Source organism: Anabrus simplex, chromosome 13 (genome assembly GCF_040414725.1).
Source record: "Anabrus simplex isolate iqAnaSimp1 chromosome 13, ASM4041472v1, whole genome shotgun sequence".
NCBI classification, from domain to species: Eukaryota; Metazoa; Arthropoda; class Insecta; order Orthoptera; family Tettigoniidae; genus Anabrus; species Anabrus simplex.
Genome location: NC_090277.1, coordinates 51,705,018 through 51,724,559, shown reverse-complemented (window position 1 = coordinate 51,724,559; position 19,542 = coordinate 51,705,018). Strand labels below are relative to the sequence as shown.

The following is a 19,542-nucleotide window of genomic DNA, read 5'->3' as shown; positions in this document are numbered from 1 at the left end:
GGCTCTCTGTAAAGATTCATACCGTATATTCCTGCGTCATTCTGCACAAAGGACGCTGCCGTTACGTCTTTAACTACCCACAAGCGAACTTCATTTTGCAAAAATAGGAGTGAAGGGTATAAAAATACAGATATTACAGAAAATACATTAAAACTTTATTAGGCATTTTTATATACAAGCGTATCTGGAATGTTGTCGAGCGAAGTGGGGAAGTGGATGATGTTCAATGACAATAGGAGTGTAAATTATTTCTTGACTTAGCCGAGGTAATGACCATGTCCGTAGGCGGGGGCAGCAGCATAAGCGGGGGCGGCATAGGCCACAGGGGCAGCGACCTTAGCTACAGCAGCAACAGCGGGCTCACGGTGGACGACAGCGTTGAATCCGTTGTGGGGATCAGCGGTGTAGTCTACGGTACGACGGGTGCCGTCAGGCTCGACCAGGCTGTAGCTACCCTGGACGACATCTCCTTCACGAGTCTCGTGCTGGGACTTGGAGTCTCCAGTGTGGGCGTCCTGGACTCCGTAGGAGAAGCTGTAGTGAGCGGGAGCGTAGGGCTCAGGGGCTTGGGCGTAGGCTACAGGAGCGTGTGCAAGAGCGGGGGCGGCATAGCCGGGGGCGGCGTAGCCGTGGGCAGCGTAACCGTGGGCGGCCAGAGGAGCACCAGGAGCGTAGACGGCGGGAGCGCCGAGGATACCAGCTCTAGCGATGGCCACGAGGGCGGCGAAGACGACGAACTGTAAGGAACAGAAATCACTATTAGAACACTTCAGAGTTGTCCCAATCCGAAGGTTATGTGGATATATGGACACACCAAAAACGAAGAAGTTAGGGTAAAGATTATGGTGCTCGTTGTCTCAATGTTGAAATCAAGTCTTAGCGAAATAGGGGTCCCCATACAAGGAAAAAACGTAAAATTAAGCGATTTCCTCAATTATGCCAAACGTTGAAGGGCTAAAGGGCCCGAAAAGGTTTCAAATTGTGAGTCTTGGATAGCTCTATCAAACTAAAACCCAAATTTCGAAAATCACTTCCCGCCAAAATGCAGTTCCAGTAAAACAGCCTAAAATCGCTTGTGTATTACTTGTTCTCTTTTTGATTCAAATTATAGCCAAATTAACTTATTGTTCCTTTGTTCAATACCCTCAGGCGTTTAAAATGTCCACACCGATGTGGTTATAGGGGCTTAAGTGAAACTCTGCATTGACTAGCATTAGCGCTCGTAGTGGGACTAAAGTGAAACAATAATGCATAGACTCACATTAGCGCTCGTAGTGGTAGAAAAACGCAACTGCTAATCTAATCATGGCCCACTGGATCCTTCGCAGTGCTCCTTATACCGGCCTTGGCAATAGCTTGTGAAGCCCAGCATAAAGCTCTAATTGGAAAGTTTCACCGTAATGCCGCTGAAGCGCTGGCCTCCTAGTCACTGACAGGAAGCTGTATACCGCAAATTGCCGCATTTCCAGTTTTATTTATATTGTTTTGCTGTCGTAAATGTTGCCAATGTGTTCGCACTGAGGTGTTCGTTGGCTAGCTAGAGCGACGCATGAAGTCGGCCGTGATCTAATCGACCGGATAACGATGATTAAGAAAAGGATTGTAGTTTTTAGGATTACTTAAAGAATATATTCTCATACTTTACTATATTTTATGTACCTAGATCCCTAGGATGTCTTCAACATTGAGTTGCTTGACTGAAGGGCTAGAACTGTGGATTTTTTTTTATTTTAAGGGAAGTAGGGCTGGGCAACTATTCCTTTTTAAAACTAGTTAGAGAAAATAATTAGTTTCAACCCTTTGACATATGAGGTTAATTGCAAAAGAAAGGATCTTTATGTTCTGTTAAATATATACATGATATTGTTAAAGAAATAGAATCACAGATAAGGTTTTTGGCAAATGATGTTATACAATACTATATAGAGTAGTAAATAAGTTACAGGATTGCTAGAGACTGCAAGAAGATCTCGACGTAGTTGTGAGAGTGACAGCAGCATATGCTCTGAAGGTAATGGGGTGATAAGTCGCGTTATAAGTTTCACCAAGGGGAGAAGTCATCTCAGTTTTATTTACTGTGTTGAAGTGAATGTACCTTATGGGGATGACTGTAAGCCCCTAGGTGCTGATATTAAGAAATATATTCGTTGGGAAAATCACATTAACATGGTAGTATATAAGGGTTTCCCATCTCTTTATATGGCTATGAGTCTGTTCAGGAGTTGGAGTAAGGATGAAATGGAGTGGACGTACAACAGGCAAGACCCCAATTACGGTATGATTTCATTGTATCCGATTCTCACTAGGATTGGTTGAACTGGAAAATATCTAAAGAAAAACGACAAACTTTGTTCTTGGTGATTTCCGACAAAAGAATAGGCTTACGAAAATGTAATTACCTGAGATTCGGGAGTACAGAGACGAACTGGTCGACTACACGGCATGTTCCGAACTGACAGCAGAGAAATTGCGTGTAATGACATTAGTAGACGAATAAGCTTCAATGGAGTTTTAAAGTAGGAAAGATCATAATTATGAAAATCATGGAATTCAAGAGGACACATTTGGGTTTAAAATGAGAGATGTTCAATAAATCTCCAACTTCTTTGAAATCGCTTAAGAAAAAAAACTGTGTAAACCATTGATAGAGAGTTTGCCATATAGGTTATAGTCCTAAATGCTGATCAGTGATGGTTGATTGGAAGGACTGCGTTGGGAGTTACAGTGAAATACACCTTGCAAAGCTAATAATAATAATAATAATAATAATAATAATAATAATAATAATAATAATAATAATAATAATAATAATAATAATAATAATTTCATGTGGCTATTTCTAGCCGAGTGCAGCCCTTATAAGGCAGACCCTCCAATGAGGGTAAGCGGCATCTGCCATGTGTAGGTAACTGCGTGTTATTGTAGTGGAGGATAGTGTTATGTGTGGTGAGTGAGTTTCAGGGATGTTGGGGACAGCACAAACACCCAGCCCCCGGGCCATTGGAATTAACCAATGAAGGTTAAAATCCCCGACCCGGTCGGGAATCGAACTCGGGACCTTCGAACCGAAGGCCAGTACGCTGACCATTCAGCCAATGAGTCGGACCTTGCAAAGCTAATACCATTGGTTACGTTTCAAAATACACGAGTCTCAAAACTCACGTAGAAAGTAGAATGAAAACTCACGCCTACAGACAAGGAGCTAAAGTAACTTTCTAACGAGTCTCAAAATGAAATGGTGTATGGCTTTTAGTGCCCTCAGTGTCTTAACCATTTAGCCATGGAGCTGGGCAGTGAGTCCCCAAATTCACGACTTCTGATAACAGGTGCCTACGATGACCACAGGAGGAATGAGGAAACAAAAGATACAGATACATAGAAAACAAGTATTTTTTTGTTAAATTAATCATGTAAATTTGTGAATTTATGTTAATAGCCTATAACAAAGTAATGGAAATAGAAAAAAAAAGCCATTTCGACCAAATGAAGCAATCTAAACCGAAAGAAATATATCTCTATAAATAGTAAAAGATATAAAACAACATAGATAAATTACATAAAGAAAGACACGGCCTTACATCAGCTTATGGAACTAGGCCTTAATTTCTAAGGCCAAGTGCGGTTAACCACGCGGGTCCAAGACGTCCGTGAGTTTCTCAACCCCCTATCGCGTATACTTGGTGCGAGGCTACACAACAGCCCAACCTCTTGATTCACTATTCCAAGGAGAACTTGCCCGGCTCGTGAGTTTTGAGACTGGCTTAGCCAAAGAAACCCACTCTTCCTAATCCGTTCTTGAAATTCGTGAGTTTTAGGACTTTTCAGTGTGTTTTTTTTCTTAACGTCGCACTGACACAGATAGGTCTTATGACGACGATGGGAGAGGAAATGGCTGGGAGTGGGAAGGAAGCGGCCGTGGCCTTGTGTGAAAATGGGAAACCACGGAAAACCATCTTCAGCGCTGCCGACAGTGAGGTTCGAACCTACTATCTCCCGAATACTGGATACTGGCCGCACTTAAGCGACTGCAGCTATCAAGCTCGGTCTTTTGAGTTCTGAGACGACGCGATAGCGTTGGTGTTGGAAGTGAACGAGAATTGACGTGGAAGGCTGGACTGGAAAGATTTACGTCAGTGTTACGTGTAAGCGGAAGCAATGGCAGACTCCGTCCGCTACGGGCCCCGTGATTCGCCGACCAAAACCCTCAGGATGAAATCTCCTGGTTGTTTCCCCTCACACGTGTGTCTTACGACAGGCAGGAAATACTGTGGTTTTATTCCACAGCCCCCACCAACAGGACGCCATACGCAGTATGGATGAAGCAGGTAATGATGCCAGACGTACACCATCACAATGGAGATTTGTCGCAATTCCCTCCATTCTGTCACACTGTGCAGTGCAGAATGTTCGTCACCATCCTCCTACTCCATTAAACCCACAACCCCGCCGGATAACCTGGCCAGAGAGAAGGTGTTTCCTTCTAGGTGGCCTGCCCCTCTCCCTCAGGGAGGCGATTGAAAACTTTTCATGATTATGTTCGCCTTCTACTTTGCTAATTGAAAATACAGAAGGGTTGAGGAACTTACAGTACAATTAAAGTAACTTTGTGGTTCAGACAGATGCGCGCAGGCACGTGTGTAGAGGAGCCGGCTGGAAGTTTGTATTGCCAGAAGGGTAAGGAGTAGCAAGAAGTTGAATGACTGCTGACAAGGACACTTCTCTCGGATTGTAACCGGTATAGGCCTACGTCAGGATCACAAAGTTACTTTTATACAACTGTAGTTCTTTGACAGAAGCGAGCCTCCTTGGCTCAGGTGGCAGCACGCCCGTCTCTCACCGCTCGGTTCCGTGGTTCAAATCTCGGTCACTCCATGTGAAATTTGTGCTGGACAAAGAGGGACATGTTTTCTCCGGGTACTCCGGCTTTCCCTGCCATCTGTCATTCCAAGAACACCCTCCAATATCATTTCGTCTGCCAGTCATTAATCATTGCCCCGGAGAAGTGCGACAGGTTTCGGTAGCCGACACAATTCCTGTCCTCACCCGATGGAATGACTGGAAACAGGTTGTGGATTTATTTTAGTATTTTGACAGAGGCTTGCACAGTGAACAGTGAAGGGCATAGCAGCCTATAATGAAGATATACACTACAGTACGTTCGGCTGGCGCGGAAGGACGTGGGTTCGATTCCCCGTCAGGAAGTCGTAAAATTTATTAATTTATTATGGCCCTGAGGTTCACTCAGCCTACACCAAGAATGAGTACCAGGTTAATTCCTGGGGGCAAAGGCGGCCGGGCGTAGAGCTAACCACTCTAACCCCTCAAGTGTCGAGGTTACGGATAGTGGAAGCCTTTACCTTCCACTCCTCCAAGGGCCTTCATGGCCTGTGCGGAGATAACAAAAATATGTTCTCAAAGCTCCCCTCCATATCCTCAGTAGCCGTTCAAATGTGTTTACAATGAAACAGTGGCAACGAGGCGAGTTGGGCGGGCGGTTAGGGGCGCGCAGCAGTAAGTTTGCATTCGGGATGTAGTGGGTTCGAACCCCGCTGTCGTCAGTCCTCGAGATGGTTTTCAGTGATTTCCCATTTTCACACCAGGCCAATGCTGGATCCACGGCCTCGGCCGCTTCCTTCCCACTCGTAGACCTTTCCTGTAAAATCTGTCTCGTTGCGACGTAAAAGTAACTCGTATTATTATTATTATTATTATTATTATTATTATTATTATTATTATTATTATTATTATTATCTATTCTGAGATGAAGTAGGAAGGTCACGCTCACACTATACGATCAATACTCTGTAGTTGCTGTGTGAGGGAGATGTCAGGGACGTGGTTACGACGTGAGCGCTATCTTCTGGACAAGTAGCGTACTAGCGTGTTCTGTAAGATAACGGTAGATAGATCTTACAACATTCCAATTTAAACAATTATGTAATTGAAATGTTTATCATTAATTATTCCGAACTGTATTAGGTTTGATAGTTCGATCTCCGTTCCAAAGGGAAAGCATGTGATGACAATCAACTTATTTCCCGCGTGATGTTTTGAAATAAATGGCGGGAAGAAAGTCATTCTAGAATGATAGTGAAATATTTCTTTTTTCTTCTAGCTTCTCTAACCCAGCCAATTTATTAGGGTTTGAAATAAATGTGTATTTGGCACTGTTTTACGCCCAGATACATTTCCTAATGTCAACTATATTAAAGGATGTATTACGTAGTGTTTTAGTGCTAGTTGGTAGAGTCGAATGATGTTAGCATCCGTACTGAAGCAAGCAAGAAGAAATCTCGCAGACCATACATAGCCTTACAGACCTTGGCCTGCTCATATTGGAGTGTCAAGTGTTCCGTACAATTACTTCTCAGTCAACCGAGGGAGTTGGTTACGTGGTTTGGGTCATGTAATTGTGATCTTACAATCAGAAGTAGTGGGTTCGAACCCTATTGACGGTAGCTCTGAAGATGGTTTCCGTGAGTTTCTCATTTTCACACCATCTTTGTATACATCCGTCCCTGTATTTGTTACCCCATCGTCGCCGTATTGCCTAAAATACCCCTTTTCAGCCTCGTGGTTGACAAGTTGCTCAGAAGGATGAGCAAATAAAACATTACAGTATATTGTATACATTTTTATACATACGTGACCAAGATATCATTCTATATAATACTTTCGCTTCCATTATGTGCGACGTAGAAGTATTAAAACTAGCAAGTCAGTTGACCGTGCAGATAGCGATGAGCTTCCATTCGGGAGATAACGGGCTCGAATAATTTTTCGTGATTTCCCATGTTCACACCAGGCAACTGGTTGTACTTTAATTAAGGCCACGGCCGCTACCTTCCCACTCCTAGCCCTTTCCTATTCCATTGTCAGCATAAGACCTATCTGTGTCATTGTGACGTAAAGCAAATTGTAAAAAAAAAAATGATTTTAAAAATCTACAGTTCTGGCCCTCTAGGTAACCAACTCAATGTTGAAAACATCCTGGGGATATGAGCTACGAATTTTAGGTAAATAAAATAGAATAAAGTATGAGAATATATTCTTTGTGTATTCCTAATAATTACAATCCTTTTCTTGATCACCGTTATCCGGTCGATTAGATTAGCAATTCGCCTTTTTCCACCACTACGAGCGCTAATGTGAGTCAATGCATTGTTTCAGTTAAGCACCACTACGAGCGCTGATGTGAGTCAGTGCATTGTTTCGCTTAAGCACCACAAGCGCTAATGAGAGTCAGTGCATTGTTTCACTAAGAACCACTACGAGCGCTAATGTGAGTCAGTGCATTGTTTCACTAAGAACCACTACGAGCGCTAATGTGAGTCAGTGCATTGTTTCACTAAGAACCACTACGAGCGCTAATGTGAGTCAGTGCATTGTTTCACTAAGAACCACTACGAGCGCTAATGTGAGTCAGTGCATTGTTTCACTAAGCACCAGTACGAGCGCTAATGTGAGTCAGTGCATTATTTCGCTTAAGCACCGCAACGAGCGCTAATGTGAGTCAGTGCATTGTTTCACTTAATCACCACTGGGGGCGGTAATGTCAGTCAATGCAGTCTTTCACTTAATTCCTTGTAACTACATTCGGTGTAGAAATTTTTCAAAAAATCAAAAAAAGCCTGAGGGTATTGAAATAAGGAACACGGAACAGAAACAAGTATGTAAATAAGTTAATTTGGTTAGGATTTGAATCAAAAAGCAAACGAGTAAAGAAACAAGCGATTTTAGGCAATTTTTCCGAAACTGCATTTAGTCCTGAAGTGATTTTCGAAATTTTTTTTTAGTTTGATGGAGCTATCTAACAAATACAATTTTAAAACTTTCCGGGCCCTTTAGCCCTTCAACTTTGGGCAAAATTGAGGAAATTGGTTAATTTTATGTTCTTCGTAATATGGGGAACCTCTACCTGGCTAAGAAATGTTCTCTAGATTAAATATTAAATTAAGTGATTGCCAGGTGGATAAACTGCCGGGATATTTGTTCATGAACGTGCCAGTAAATCCATGGACCTGTGTGTCTCGTATTTTAGCACTTCTAAATGACCTTCCCGGGATTCGACTTCACAATCTTCGAGCGTCTAATACACGCAGCTAGCTACGCACTTGATGGTGGCAGTAAACACGACATGTTTTCGGAGTACATACTGTCAGTTCCTGATCACTTGACCACATATGTAAGGCTACTCATTCCCACCGTTCTTATAACAGTCTACTTACCTTGTATTCCATAGTGTACTGTTGGACTGCTGGACACAGAATGATATGGAATAGGAAACAGTACCTGCTTTATATACACCGACATGTGGCGGTCACCTGATACGTTTACTGTTCATAAAACTACAGTCACATTCGTCTCTTTCTCCACCAAAAACTCCTTTCTCTTTGTACCCCGCTGCCACACCTAACCTAAGGACATAGACATTCTAATACAGTTGTGTAATAACATGTATTCATATATTCATTCATTTATTCTTTCGTCTGGTTCGGTCTCCGCGGCAGCTAATTAGAGGAAGAGACTTGACAGTACATTTCCTGCGCTCTCATTCAGGTTTACCACTATCCGACAGAAATGACTTTTCCTACCAGTTTGCGGTCGGCCAGTCGGAACGAGCCAGCCTGTTGCTTATTTCTGGTTTAAATACGATGTATTGAGAGATATTTCAAATGTCGGGGAAGGTCTGGAAAATTTAGGATTTCAATTGTGACACCATTATTGCAAAAATGTAGGGGATAAAGATAATAATAAATAATTAAAATTAGACAAGGAAAAAAGATAATCAATCAAACACTAACAGGCACCGCTTCAAAGGTTAAATTCTGAAGGTATTGTCTGAACCATCTGATATTAAAATAGGAGTCCGACAAGGAGATGGGTTGTCTTTTTTGTTTAATCTTGTTTTGGAAAAAGTAATTACGATTTGGGAAAAATAAGTTAAAGGAATAATTCTTGGCAGATTACGTGAAAACAAAATTAATTTACAGTGTTTGGAATTCGGTGATGACTTAGCGGTGTTGTCCGGTATTAGACAGGAAGCCGTTGCATCCATTGAAACCTCCATGAATCTGCATCCAGAGCAGGACTCTAGATCGCATATCTGAAAGCCCACTATATGGAAGGACCTCTTCGGTACCTAGATGGACAAGCAATGAAAACCCATTATCACAAAATATCCCAAGTGTCTAAATTGAAGTCATGCAACCTTCAGGACTGGGTCGTGAAGCAAACATATATAATAAAAAATCCGTATCCCGAAATGCAAAATTTAGGCATTACAGCACTATAATTAAGTTTAAAGCACCATGCGTATCTGAAACACTGATCATTGAGGTAAGATCATTGATTAAATTCCTAGAAAAACAAGAAAGAGAAATCTTAAGGAAAATGTTTGTTCTACTCTATGCATGGGGAATCTGGATAACAAGGAAGTCTCATGACTAGGGCCCGGATTTTTAGGTAGCATAAACCTTCACTTTAGGTTTCTTGTATTCTTAAAATAGGTAATTTTAGGTTTTGCCTCCAGGAAGCAATACTTTTCTGTTTTCGTAGCTCTATAAAATTTATTTATGTAGGCTACTTATTTCACAAAAGTTTACATTGTCATATTCAAATTCATATTCATAAAAATACACACTTTACTGTTTCCTTCATAAGTTATTTTTTCATTGCAGTAAATAACAACGTGCATACCCAAATTGTCTGGCGTAAATGATTTCCTGTTGTCACGTAACACATTCTTATATGACGAAAACGTTCTTTCAATGGAACATGTCGTCATTGGAGCGCAGTACATAGATGCGAATGCATTAGTTGTAGGGGTAATTTTCCTGAATACTTTTTTTCCCTGTAATACTGAATTGATGATTTTCATATCTTCAAAACCAGGATTGCGTTGAAGAATTTTCTGCAGCTTCGAAGAACATGCCACTCCCAATGGCCCAGGTATATTTCTCTTCTGGAAACATTGCCAATGATATCCAGGGAATCTTTGAGTGGCAAGATTGCACCTTCCAACTGGAGAATAGCTTCTGGCATAAAACAAAAATGTGTCTTAATATATGCTAGGGAAGCGACGAGGTTCGGGCACTCGAGGGATTTCTTGGCCTTGGCCTTGGCGATGCAGGAAGCTTCTGTTTCATCCAAGTCATTCATAGTAAATAGCAGCAGACAGCCCAGTTCCCCAGCGGGTAAGTATCGGCTCAGGTGAAAAGAGGTGCCTGACAGAAGACTACTCGACCATCTGTAGCAATCAATTTTCTCAATAAGTGCGATTTAGGCATTGTTTCGCTATACAACAACTATGGTTAGATAATACTACAGGAACCAGTCACCACACACGCTGCCGGCTGTACTCTCTATGGACGACTGGAGGCGAAACTGTTTACGTTCCAACTGACCTATCAGACGCATGAAGGAGCATCCAGATGTCACATGTGTAGTGGGAAGCATGGGATGAACTGATTTAACGATAGTAACATGAACTCTCTCCGTCCTACTGCTTGTAATCGCGGTGGAAATAATTTTACAATGCAGGGGAAATTGCATCCGTTATTTGAAGAAGGTAAAACAGCTATTTAGGTTATTTTAGGTGTCAACCCCTCATTTAGTTTTTTTAAGGTGCAATGAAATTCACATATTCTGCTCCAGGAAGTGTAAAACGAACAAATATATTGAAATTTATAACTTAAATAGCAAGGAAAATAATAGGTTAAAACCTAAAAATCCGGGCCCTACTCATGACTTACACCAACACTCAGAGAAAATCTCAGACACATTTAGTAAATCATGTTTGACATTTTACGGACAAATTCTCAGAATGAATAATCAGAGATTGATCAAAAGAATTCTGAATCCTGCCCTGTCAATAAAATTTTTAAAAATAGAATAACCCGCTTGAAGTTATAAAAGATCTGCAGGAAACAGGCATCACAGATGACATTGCATTAGACAGATCTAAGTTCAGAAAATTAGTCGACAATCACCGCTATGCAGATCATCCAAGCACTACCACCAACAAAACCTGGTCAGAAGATCGCAAGAAAAACCACAGCGAGAAGATGAAGAGATTTTGGGAAAAGGGAAAAGCAAGGACGTCAGCTAAATAAGTTAAATTGCGCTCCTTAGCCTGGGTATAACGAATAATAATAATAATAATAATAATAATAATAATAATAATAATACCGAGCTCGATAGTTTCAGTCGCTTAAGTGCGGCCAGTATCCAGTAATCGGGAGATAGTGGGTTCGAGCCCCACTGTCGGCAGCCCTGAAGATGGTTTTCCGTGGTTTCCCATTTTCACACCAGGCAAATGCCGGGGCTGTACCTTAATTAAGGCCACGGCCGCTTCCTTCCACATCCATGACCTTTCCTATCCCATCGTCGGCATAAGACATATCTGTGTCGGTGCGACGTTAGCAAAATAGCAAATAATAATAATAATAATTCTTTCATACATCCAGGAGATAGTGGGTTCGAACCCCATTGTCGGCAGCCCTTAAGATGGTTTTTCATGGTGTCCCATTTTCACACCAGGCAAATGCTGGGGCTGTACCTTAGTGAAGGCCACAGCCGCTTCCTTCCCATTCCTAGGCCTTTCCTATCCCATCGTCACCATAAGGCTTGTCTGTGTTGGTGCGACATAAAGCAAATAGCAAAAAAAAAAAAGAAATCTTGCATGTGTGTCCTCCTTCAGAGATCTCGGAGAAATCATACTACCATCTGGACTGGACAGTGAAGCCTATCTAGAAAAGCGCCACCAAACTCCAGAAAGCTTGCAGAGTAACGTAGAAACACTACAATAAAAAGGTGATATCGTGTAATGCGAAACTTCCTCATTACAGGACAGAAACTACACGTCTAGGAGGCCACTCTAAAATTGATGTAATTGCGAAAAATTCTTAGGAAAATAGCCGGTACGTCTTATGTGGTCTTAGGACCACTTCTATTTTCCGTCTATACCAACGATATTACATAATCGGTTAGGAGCTGTAGACACCACATGCACTGTAAACCGGCAAGAATATCAGATAAAATTAAAAATGTCAAAAGACTTACAATAAATTTGTGACTAGACTTACACGCATGGACGAAGACTAAATAACGTACAACCTCAGCTATAACAATTTCTCACCCACGACTTCGTTCAACAATCGTAAGCAATTTCACTTTACCAAGACACTACCAACAAAATTCACCAACTGTTTTCAAGGTATCAGTCAAATATCTTGGTATAATCAGCAACAGATAAGTTTGCTGATGCCGTTCGTTAGAGACGCTTGAATTTCTATGGTCACATCTTAGGATGGACAATAATAGATTTACAAAAAAAAAGTTTTACTATAATCAATTCAAAGAAGGTCAAGATCAACTGGTTGGAAGAAATTAAGCAGAATTTTCAAGAAATAAACGGTACGATGATACCGTAAAAATTGTAAAGCCTTTGGAACTCTGGTTACAAATCGCACATTCGTGGAGAAAGATAAAAAGACCACTAGAAACAGCGGACAAAGAAAACGCAAAAGACAACACAGCGAATTCATGAAGGGATTTTGGAAGAAGAAGAAGAATGGGAAGCTGTCAGACCGAGCTAACAAGTTCAAACGCGCTCTTTAATTGGGCATAACGAAGAAAGAAGAAGATAAATACAAGTTTAAGGCTAGGCGATGAATTTTCGCCCATCCATTCAACTGTACCCTAGAGAAAATTGTAAGAATTTGGAAATAAAAATTGAATAAGCACAGACTGGGGAGAAAAGGTAAAGGTGTTGTAATAAATTGCTTAGCATTTGCATATGATTTACCTATACTTTCGGAAAACCTAACAAATCCAATAATACAAATCAATTTTTGGAAGAAACAGCCATCAAAACAGGTTTGAAAGTCTGTGTAGAGAAAACCAAATTTATCACCTATAAAAGAAATGCCCCAAAATGTTTAATAGCAGATATTGGTCGAATCGAGAAAGTGAAGAAATTCAAATATCTGGGAGAGAGAACTCAAGAAAATAGCTTGGAAAAGTCTGCTGTAGGAGATACGCAAAGTGAAAGTGGCATATGGTATTACTAAAAAGTTTTACAAAAAAATGTTTATCAAAGTCTTAAAATAAGCCGCAAAATACAGCAGTGTAACCGGGATGTCTATACGTGAGCGGATGTCTTGTATTATATTAGCCTGAAAAATTAGAAAAAAGAATCATTAGAAAAATTCTGTGTCCAGTTAAAAGTACAGAATTGTGGAAGTTAAGAAGTAGTAAGGAAATCTATGAGAATATAAACAAACCAGGCGGCCCTGTAGCCCCATACTTTCTACTTATAAGTGTCCCGTATGCACTACGGTTGAATGGGTTGCCTAATCGCTGATTTACAAAGGAGCGCTGCAATGTGCTGTATTTTGAATGTGAAACAAACAACAGTCATTTTACTACACACGTTCTCTAACAGGGTGCACTTGCTAATACGCCACAAATGCAGAAAATCGAGTTTAATAACTCATTAATTTATACACGTACAGACATTCTACTCAACCAAAGAGTTACCTTCATGTGCCTTGAACGATCCTGTTAGCTCGTAATTGCAATTCTGTTCACCAAAATACGTATGCGCTTATTTGGAAACTTCTGCTGATATCGTCTGCGAGCTTCGGCTGCAGTCCGACCAGATTCTCCATAGACTAAAATGATGTATGTGTATTCTCGTTGCTGAACACACCAGCCATTGTCGATATATTGACATTAACTGCAGTGCTACTGTATTAAATACCAGCTTACCACAAATCGCTCAAAAAAGAGGATTACTCAAGGAGGGGGGGGGGGGGATTAGACGGGTAACGCCGAGGAACATGCAGCGAGCGGCCGTTAATTTGTTACATCTTCGCATTCTGACATAACAAACCGGCAGCCAGTAATACCCCTGTGAAAATCAGCTATTAGACATCCCATTCAACGCCAATGCATGCGGGACACTTACAAGTAGAAAGTACGGCGCCAGCGGGCCACCTGGTGTACCAGAAACAGAAAAAAAGGAAACTTTTTGACATACCTTTAGGAGGGTTAGCAACAGATTAACAGAAAAAATTGAAAGAAAAAAGTCAACAAAAGCCGTATTCAGGAAGTTAAGAAAGACGCCTCCTTAGGCTTCAGATAAACACCTATTTTATAAATCTAATCGTCCTCTTCCTTTTTGTCGTAGTATTTTTCGTAAACCTTGTAGAATGTTAACACAAAAATAGTGTCCGTAAAAATATGCTTTCATGTGTTTTGAGGCATGTTTTATACGAGAAACCAAGATAGTCTTACAACAAATGCAGAAAAGTACACGATTAAAATAAACTTTCCTACAGAAAAAAAAGAGGTTCAAGTGCATTTTCTTCTTAATTCGAAACGGTTTGCCAGAAAATTGCGCTTGCTATTGTGTACAGCAGCATTAATTAAATATGAACCTAGACGTGTAACATCTCTTTAGGGCCCCAGCATTAGTTTTTGTTGTGAAGTTCGCACTATCCCTGTCATATTTATTGATTTTTACGTTTTACCTAACAAGTTGGGAGAGGTTAATTCATTTTCTACGTCCACTTTGGGTTATTAAGAAGTGTTACAACTTGTTACTATGGAAGGAGGGGGGGGGGGGTTCAATTTTATGGCATTTTTGCGAACGAATTTTGTGGATGACCCCTTATTTATTTATTTTTGTTTTATTTATTTAAGACAGCCAAGTAGTGCTACTCTCTTAAGTGGTAACCAGGGCACATGACCCAGCTGTCCCATCCTAGTTACGCCACTGAAACTATGACTACATGTAGAAACTAATATACTTCTTCTCATTGCGCAAGGCGTTCAGTAATGAATTTTATGGCATATATTTTACAATTTACTATGCAAATTATTTTGCGGAATTGGGAGATGGCCCCTTTTCACACTCCAAACTTGTTAAGTAAAATCTTACATTACATCATAATGCGAATATTATGTAGATTTCACAGCTTTCTAATGCCTGGTTGTTATAAGTCTCCGTGTCGCTGTAACCACATTGTGGGGAGCTGTCTCGGCACATATCGTCTTTCATGACAAGTAGTTTGACAAGTCTTGACGTGAATTGCATTGCACTGGGATCGAACTGCAGCCCCTCTAGTTGTAGTGCACCGGTCTAGCTCCAGAGGGAAGGCTAGTCTATTAATAGAACGATAATAGGAATTACAGATATCACTGCAAATTACTGTGTTGGCTTTCACAAAAAAATCATTGCTGCAGAATAATTTGGTGGGTAAAATTATTGCGAGTTTTATAGAAATTATTAGGATCTTTTCGAGATAATCAGTGACCTGTACTGCGATATTTTTCTTGGGCTTACTAACAAGAGCATTGCAGCTCCTCAGGAACTGTATGAGGTAGTTTCTTTAAGAAAGATGTCTTTGCGCAGTGGCAATATCGTGACCGATGAAGTTCAACTGAGGTGCGATCATTGCTAATTGAAAACTTGACCAATACTCCGGGAGAGACAGTGTGAAATATCACTGGCTCGAACAATTTTTGGAAGCTCCTAAGGGAGCCAGAATTCAATGAAGCATATTTTCTCCAATATGCGAATACTACTCCTCAGGAGAATGTATGGTCGGAGAAAAATCCTACAGGCCTTGGCTAAAGAAGTTCATAGCGTAGGCCAGTTTTTCCAAACATTTTTGTTTCAGGAGCCCGTGGAAATATTTAACTGAACCTTGGGGAAGCCTGGATACATGGCGTATATTCTAATGTAGGGTAAGATAATTAGAATAGAATATATTGTCATTAAACAATGTACGTTGTAAATTTGTCAGTAGTCCAGCAATTCATAATAAATATGCTCTAAAAATAATGACTATACATACACTGTACTATTAAACATCGTTCACTCCCTTTTAATATATACTGTATCAACACGTAATATGTCTACATATTTATATATTTACACATATTTACTAATTTATATGGAGGTGCGTCAGTTTGAAGAAGAATTCCTGTATATTGTAAATGCTCTTTCCCATCAGCCAGCTTTTTAGAATGTTTTGAAAATTTATCTCTTAATTCTAATGGGAGCTTGTTAAAGAGTATCATTCCTGTGTAGTTATGAAATTTTTGCGTTTTCTTTAATCTAACATGAGGAGTGTCCATATAATTTCTTCTTCTTGTATTATATGGGTAATTAATCAGATTTTCTTTAATGTCCAACAAACAGATGGAATCAAATCAAATCAAATCCAGTTTGCATTGGTAAGTGTATATTGAGAGAAGAGCCATTATTCCCAGTTCTTGGAAAATGACCTTAAAAGATTGCTTGTCTGAAATTCCCTGTATGCACCTGATTGCTTTCTCTGGCCATATGAAGACATCCTGAGCCCGTGTGGAATTCCCACACATTATTGTTCCATACTGTAGATGTGAATGAAAGAAAGCAGAGTAAGCAGATACTATTAGATGTCTGCTAAACACATTTCTTCAGGTTCCGCAGTAAAAATATCACTGGGGACAGTTTCTTTTATAATTATTGTGTATTTTATTTTGTACTAGCATATGTACCCTTTCTTCGCACGGGAATTGGTAATCAGTTTCATAATTCCTTCATGAATTTATACGAGGTTACTCGCCTGTATTGAAACGTTTAATACGGCATTTTAAACTGATATTCTTCTACGAAAGCACTTGTTAGTAACGTGAAGTACGATAAAGCTGAGCGAAGTGGAGACAGAATGAGGACTATCACAGAGTTCATTGAACGATACAGCCCTGGTCCGAAGTTGAGCGTAATTCTTCCCACTTCTCGGTTACATATTGTTGTTAATCCGAAACCGGGAGTGACACTGTGGCTGAAAACTCACGAAACCAATCGTTGTCGATAACCTCCCTTTTTATCTGTTCTATATAAAGGAGTAAAATGGCCCTTCAGTTGAACCCTTTAACCCAACTTGAAATGGCATGACATTCTCCCTTGTTATCCTCCTACGGAAACGTGCACATGAGAAAAATATTTTTAGAAATTGATTTCCATTAAGGCTGGTAATTTTCCATTAAGGTTGGTCATTGTTATTTTGTGGAAGGGTAAAGTGATTGTTTCTATTTCCTATAACCCCCCAAATCAATCCGAGATTTAGAAATAATATTGGCCCTAATACCTACCCAAGGTCGGATATAGAGTTTGGTAGAAATATATACAGTAGATTCCCAGTTGTCACAAGAACTCAACAAACGGACGATCAGACAAACTGACAGAAAAGCTTTAAAAAGTCCGCTCGAACTTAGACTGAAAAACGAGCCGTTAATGACATCTCCCCTATTAATCCTCTTATCGAAATGACGCAAATGGAAAATAAGTTTTAGAAATTGATTTCCATTGGGGCAGGTAGATTTCCGTTGAGTTTGGTTGTGCATCTTTTGTGGGAGTGCAAAATCACGGTTTCGTATAAACCTATAGTCAGTTCAGGGATTTAGAAACAATATTGGCCCTAAAACCTACCCAAGAACAGGTGAGTCCTAAATATTAAGTTCGGTAGAAATATATTCAGTAATTTTCAAGTTATGAGAGCTCAAACAAACAGGCAACAAAGCTAAAAAGTATGCAGATGGCCATTATGAAAAAAAATGTTGCCAAAATAGTCAATGTACAGACACACGGTCGTTATGATTTTATTTGTATATATTTATTGTATCTACGAGTACATAGTATTAGAAGTGATGTGTTACGAAGGTAGTCTATTGTCTCTTCTGCCTGTTGTACTCTCAAATAAATAAATAAATAAATAAATAAATAAATAAATAAATAAATCACCGTTGAGCTGCATTTGTGACAGTCTCCCAGGTGGCAGATTCCCTATCTGTTGCTTACTAGTATTTTCTTAAGTTATTTCAAAGAAGTTGGAAATTTATTGAACATTTCCCTTGGTAAATTATTAAAATCCCTAATTCCTCTTCCTATAAACGAATATTTGCCAAACATTTTCCTCTTGAATTCTAACTTTATTTTCTTTTTATGACCTTTCCTACTTTCAAAAGCTTCACCCAAGCGTATTCTTCTACTTACGTCATTCCACGCCATCTCTCCACTGCCAGCTAGGAACATACTGCATAATCGAGCATCTCGTCTCCTTACTTCCAAGTCTTCCCAGCCCAAAGTTTGCAATATTTTCGTAGCACTACCCTTTTGTCGGAAATCATGCGCAAGAAATCGTGTTGCTTTCCTTTCAGTCTCTTCAGTTCTTGTATCCGTACTCCTGGTGAAGGTTACATACACTAGGAGCATACTCTAATTTGGTTCTTACCAATGAGAAAACCTATCCGAGTTAGCCATGCGGTTAGGGGCGCGCACCTGTGTTCCTGTATTCGGAAGATAGTGAGTTCGTTCGAACCCCACTGTCGACGGCTATGAAGACGGTTTTCCGTGGTTTCCCATTTTCACACCAGGCAAATGCTGGGGCTGTACCTTAATTAAGGCCACGGCTGCTTCCTTCGCACTTCTTGCCCTTTCCTCTCCCTTCGTCGCTATAAGACCTATCAGTCTCGGTTCGACGTAAAAGCAGAATGGCAAATAATAATAATAGTAATAATAATCATCACCATCATTAGAAAGTCTTCATAAAGAGAACAATTCAACGCAGATCCAAACACTGTCGACAATACAGTGGAGTCTCCATTATCCGAGTTAATGTGGACCAAGTTTACCTCCGATAAGCAATACCTCGGATAAAACGGATGGTTACTGAAAAACTATGTTTTGATTTGAAATTAGACAAGCACTTTACTCATTCCACTGAATAGAACGAACATTGGCCGATAGCCGATATAGTGATTATAGTAATGACAAATCAAGCCACTAAACAGCAATTGGATAGCGGTAAGTGGCAGATGACCTGAGCCGTGGAACACAGAAATCGTTGCGTCGCGCGTTCAGTCTGATACTGATTGCAAGAAAACGGTTAGATTCACGCCGTGAAACAAGTGGAACTGATGGAAACGCGATTGTTATTTAAGTTGTGTTCGGGCTCGGACAACGCGGATCCTCGGTTAATCGAGACTGGGATAATCGAGATTCTTCTGTAATTTGCTTTTTACACATGTTTCCAAGATAAATGGGCTACATACATTTACACAAAAAGAAATATGGAAATAGAATAAATAGTATGTCCTCAAATTCAGCTTGTACCATCCAAACCACAACGAAAATTGTGTGAGAAAGTTTCGCCCATCGAATATCTCTTAGAGGAATACCATTAAAATACATTTAGTAACCTAAAAGTACTGTCAAAATTACTTTGTTTTTTACATTTATTTTCAAAATATTAAATACAAAAATACATAATTTATTCTAGAAGATAAATGAAATAGCAAATGTGAAGATGTACAGGTGTCCAAAAAATATTGCATGTATTTTTTACATTGTAATTAATGTATCAAAATGAGAACGAACATGCTGATGACAGAATATTTCGAAAAATAGGTTGTTACCTATTCATTTCATTTTGTATTAGATAGTGTATGCACGGAACTTCGGACACGGTGTACAGTGAAGGTGTT

General features: G+C 40.0%; 1 protein-coding gene and 1 non-coding gene across 2 annotated transcripts; one reads left to right on the top strand and one right to left on the bottom strand.

The window, feature by feature from the left end:
• Positions 1–257: 257 nt before the first annotated feature.
• On the bottom strand, positions 258–8,240 carry LOC136884777 (cuticle protein 7-like). The gene is made up of 2 exons (XM_067157069.2): positions 8,229–8,240; positions 258–737 (listed from the first exon to the last, which is right to left on the bottom strand). Exons 1-2 carry the CDS (start codon positions 8,238–8,240, stop codon positions 258–260), a joined length of 492 nt encoding a protein of 163 aa, XP_067013170.2.
• Positions 8,241–15,409: 7,169 nt separating this feature from the next.
• Positions 15,410–15,550, top strand: LOC136885174 (U4 spliceosomal RNA). Its single transcript, XR_010861490.2, has one exon. It is a non-coding gene; the product is annotated as a U4 spliceosomal RNA (small nuclear RNA).
• Positions 15,551–19,542: the final 3,992 nt, after the last annotated feature.